The sequence below is a fragment of the Humulus lupulus genome, chromosome 4 (assembly GCF_963169125.1).
Source record: "Humulus lupulus chromosome 4, drHumLupu1.1, whole genome shotgun sequence".
Lineage (NCBI taxonomy): Eukaryota > Viridiplantae > Streptophyta > Magnoliopsida > Rosales > Cannabaceae > Humulus > Humulus lupulus.
This window is the reverse complement of record NC_084796.1, coordinates 212,994,033-212,998,002: the sequence shown is the minus strand read 5'-3', so window position 1 is coordinate 212,998,002 and position 3,970 is coordinate 212,994,033. Positions and strand designations below refer to the sequence as shown.

At 36.4% G+C, this 3,970-nt stretch overlaps 1 protein-coding gene across 1 annotated transcript; it reads right to left on the bottom strand.

Annotated features, from left to right (window-relative positions):
- Positions 1 to 243: 243 nt before the first annotated feature.
- On the bottom strand, positions 244 to 3,301 carry LOC133831180 (serine/threonine protein phosphatase 2A 57 kDa regulatory subunit B' beta isoform-like). The gene is made up of 2 exons (XM_062261384.1): positions 1,673 to 3,301; positions 244 to 760 (listed from the first exon to the last, which is right to left on the bottom strand). Exons 1-2 carry the CDS (start codon positions 2,855 to 2,857, stop codon positions 446 to 448), a joined length of 1,500 nt encoding a protein of 499 aa, XP_062117368.1. The 5' UTR covers positions 2,858 to 3,301; the 3' UTR covers positions 244 to 445.
- Between the last annotated feature and the right edge of the window lie 669 nt (positions 3,302 to 3,970).

Genomic DNA, 3,970 nt, shown 5'->3' with positions numbered 1-3,970 from the left:
GACATTGATCCCTAAAGTAAAACCAGCTCAAGTTATTAGTAACTATAGACCAATAAGTTTGTGTAATAGTTTTTATAAAATTATTTCTACGGTGTTAGTTCATTGCTTACATCCTTGGCTGGAGGACATTATCCACATCTAAATTTTAAAAAAGCACATTTAATGACAAACAATACTCGTTCTAATCATACGCCTGGTGTTAAAATGTAAGATTAATGAACACCCTTTCTACTGGAGTCAAAATACAAAAATATTATTTTTCACATAATCATTCTTAATCTGCAGCTTGTTTCTAACAAATTTTCGTACATTATAAATTACATTTATGGCTGCTTGCTCCGAATTTTTCAATTGTTCGGAGTGGAGATACAAAAAAATATAAAGAAACTAAGCAAAAAAAAAAAAGAATACCCACCGAAGTAAAATTGGAGTCAAACTGTAAAAACTACATTTCATCCTCTCTTTTCTGTTCTGCCACATCAGCCAATTTCTTCCACGTCAACTCCCTCTGCTCTTGCCTTTCTCTGGCCTTGGCTTCTTTCTCAGCGTGCTCTCTTTGACACTCTTCAAACAACTCCACATCCATTTCCATGAACATTTTCTTGACATTCACAGTCAGCCCATGAACAGCTTGATTCCAGTGACTCTGGATATTCTTCTCTAATGCCTCGAAAATAATTGGCAATATAACATGTCGATTCTGACCAATTAAGCTCACAATATGCTCATTATTCCACAAGAACAGGGCTCGTTCTGCCACCTGTAATGCATGCACCGAACTTGGTTTGAGACAAGAATAAACAAACATATACAGATATACGTACACGTCTGTTGTTCCAATGCACAACAATTTTCCCTACCAAGAAAATATTCATGGATGGAGCTTTATTCAAGATCTTATTCATTGTAATATTAAAAGCAAAGCCTAGATACTAACTACCTAATTAGAGCCAAAAACTACAGACAATTTGATTTACATAATGTCAAGTTCTTGCCAGCAAAGCTGACCAACCAAAATGGAATCAAACAACGAGATTTCATTCAATTTGAATAATATAATCTTATGGGCATGAAATATGGTTCACTTTTTTTGTCTCAGAATGAAAATAGAATGAGCAAAATCTAAATCAAGGTTGTTGTTTCCCACTTTCCCATTGATACTAAACTATATTATCCTGTTCGGCTGAGTATCGCCCGCATAAGAACTGCATTAGCAGTAACGTTAAAGACTGATTAGAATAACTTATCAAAGCCAAAAAGAAGCTTATTAGGGGTTCTAGCTTGAAGCTTTGAATGGATTACAAAAGAGCAGTCTATGCAAAGAGAATAAAGATAAACTATACTATTTGTTAACATTTTCCGACACCTTATGCTATCAAACAGAGCTCGGGTGAAAGGCATTAATTGAAGAAACAAAAGCATATACAGCACCAAAAGTAGCCATTTGGAAAGAAACATAAACCAATTAAGCAAACACACAAAGAATCATTAAAAGCCCCTTGTCTCTCATAAATTGATTATGTGAACTAATTCAGAGAGATTCATAACAATATTGCTAAGTAAACCAAAAGTAACCTCATCCCACGCATAGTTTCCAAATTGGGAAAATAAATCTCAATGATTAGCTAAGAAAGAATGAAATTCAACAAAAAGAATTTAGAATGTCTCAAACCTGAAAATGAAAGCTTGTTAGGCAACGGGCAATCTGTCGGAAAAGGGGAACCATACAACGCTGAAATTCTGCGGATTGTGTTGCCTCAAGCACTTCTTCAAGTTCTCCAAGAAAGAGAACTTCTTTCTGACAATTAGTCACTGGCCAATACTTCAACAGACCCCTTATGACAGTATCCGCAAGCTTGAAATCCTTTTCCACGAACTGGGTAATGCAGTAAGAGAGTTGCTGATGATATATAGTAATCGGCTTAGGCTTATGAAGTGGTATAAGAGCTCGAACCAGAAACAACTTATGTTCTTCTTTCATTGGCAATGCAAACCCATTAATAATACTTCCCAGAATCTCCAACAGCTCGGCAATTCCACTGTGCCTCTCTGTCTCGTATATAAACCGATAGAAAATGTTATTAATAGCCTTCCTAATAAAGGGTCGATGAACCATAAACTTGCCATATATACGATGAAGAATCATCTTCAAGTATTCACGCTCCCTTGGATCCTCAGAATCAAACAAATCAAGTAGCTTTAACACAAATGAATGATCAATATACCTCTTGGCAACCTTTGTATCAGTATCAGAAGACACAACATATCTAAGAAGCAACTCGTACACTAGCTGCAAATGTGGCCATGACGGATCTAAATACGGCTCATCCTCGTCAGGCTCACCGCCTTCTTGACCCGTATTTTCGTGTGACGCCGGAGGCAAGCACCGGAAAATATTGACAGATACCATTCTAATCATCTCTTCTTGACAACTCTCAGTGATCTTACCCGACCCAGATTGTATAAACTCAACCAAATCCATTAGACTCTGACGCTTGATCTCCTTCTCTCTAACCGATTTCAGGGTATCCGAGAAATCGAATTGAAAACAGCATATCTGTAACTTTCGTATAAACAAGCTATGGCGATCAGACACCGGAACATCCCGGAACAAGGCAAGAGGCTCTACCGTTCCCGGAGGCGCTAGAACCGCCACTGCTCCAGCAGCCCCAACCGAAATTGGACCTGGTTGGACCGGCCCAGCCCGAGACGAGTGGTTCACAATCACATTCGTCGTAGTGACCGATCCGGAACTGCGATTCGGACCCGCCGGCGGTCCATATCCGTACATTGAAGCATCATTGGATTCTGACTTGGATGGCTTCCGATGCCCTCCTTTAATAATTTTCCTGAACATTTCTTCTCCCCCTTTATACCACAAACCCTAAAACGTGACACTGAAAACCTAGGAGTCGAAGTTATGAGAGCTACGGATCAAATTAGAGTCAAACCAAACTAGTAATTGTTAGCGCCAGATTGCGAATTCCATAGCTACCATCGCTAATTTCAGTATTAGATACTGAAAATCGAAATAAAAAATAGATCTGAGAACCGAGATCTTGTTCTGTAGAATATATGAACTGTATTCGAATTCGAATTGGGGAACGAATTTCCAAGAAATTTGACAGTGAGTGAGTCCGCACAGAGAGTCATCAGAGTCTGATCGCCGGAATGCCGGCGAACCGATCGGACGATAACAGTTCCGGCGATCAAATCCGATAAATGAGAGGGAAAGAGGAGTAGAACGAAAATGGAGGATAAAGAGAATAGAAAGGATAGACGTATAAAAACTATATAACAATTTAAAATAAAATAAAAATGTAATGATTGCAAAAAACTTCTTTTCACTTCCACTCCTTTTTTCATTTGAATTTAACATTTAAACAAATATATATAGCAGAATTTTTTTTATTGGATTTTACTTTAAGTCCTATCGATGGAGCTCTCCGTATTTTTGATCTGTAAACAATTTTTGGAGTGATTTTCTTTATAAACATGTATATTGTAGCTATTTAGAGCATCTGCAAATTTTCAGAAAATTCTGAATAGTTTACAGTACCGAAAACTAGGTTCAAATATGTTGCACGTGTGACTAATTTTTTTTATGTGCGTGGAAAGCAACATATTTTAACCTAGTTTTCGGTACTGTAAAATATTCGAAATTTTCTAAAAATTTGCAGATGCTCTAAACAACTACAATATACATGGTCTTAAAAAAAATCACGTCAAAAACTGTTCACGGGTCGAGAACACTAAAGAACCCAACCGGTAGAGCTTAAAGTGAAACTCTATATAAGAATTATCATAATATATATATAAATATATATTTATATACATATCTTATATATATATATCTATTCTATATAATAAGTGTCTAGATAACAAAAATTCTTGGTTTTAATGATTTTTTATTTTTTTTAATGTTAACTTTAATAGAATATTCTTATATTTAACGGTAGTCTGTAAACAC

Coding starts and splice junctions, on each gene's coding strand:
- LOC133831180 (XM_062261384.1), bottom strand. CDS start 2,857: ATGTTCAGGAAAATTATTAAAGGAGGGCATCGGAAGCCATCCAAGTCA. Junction 761..1,672: donor TAACAAGCTTTCATTTTCAG/GTTTGAGACATT, acceptor CATGCATTACAG/GTGGCAGAACGAGCCCTGTT.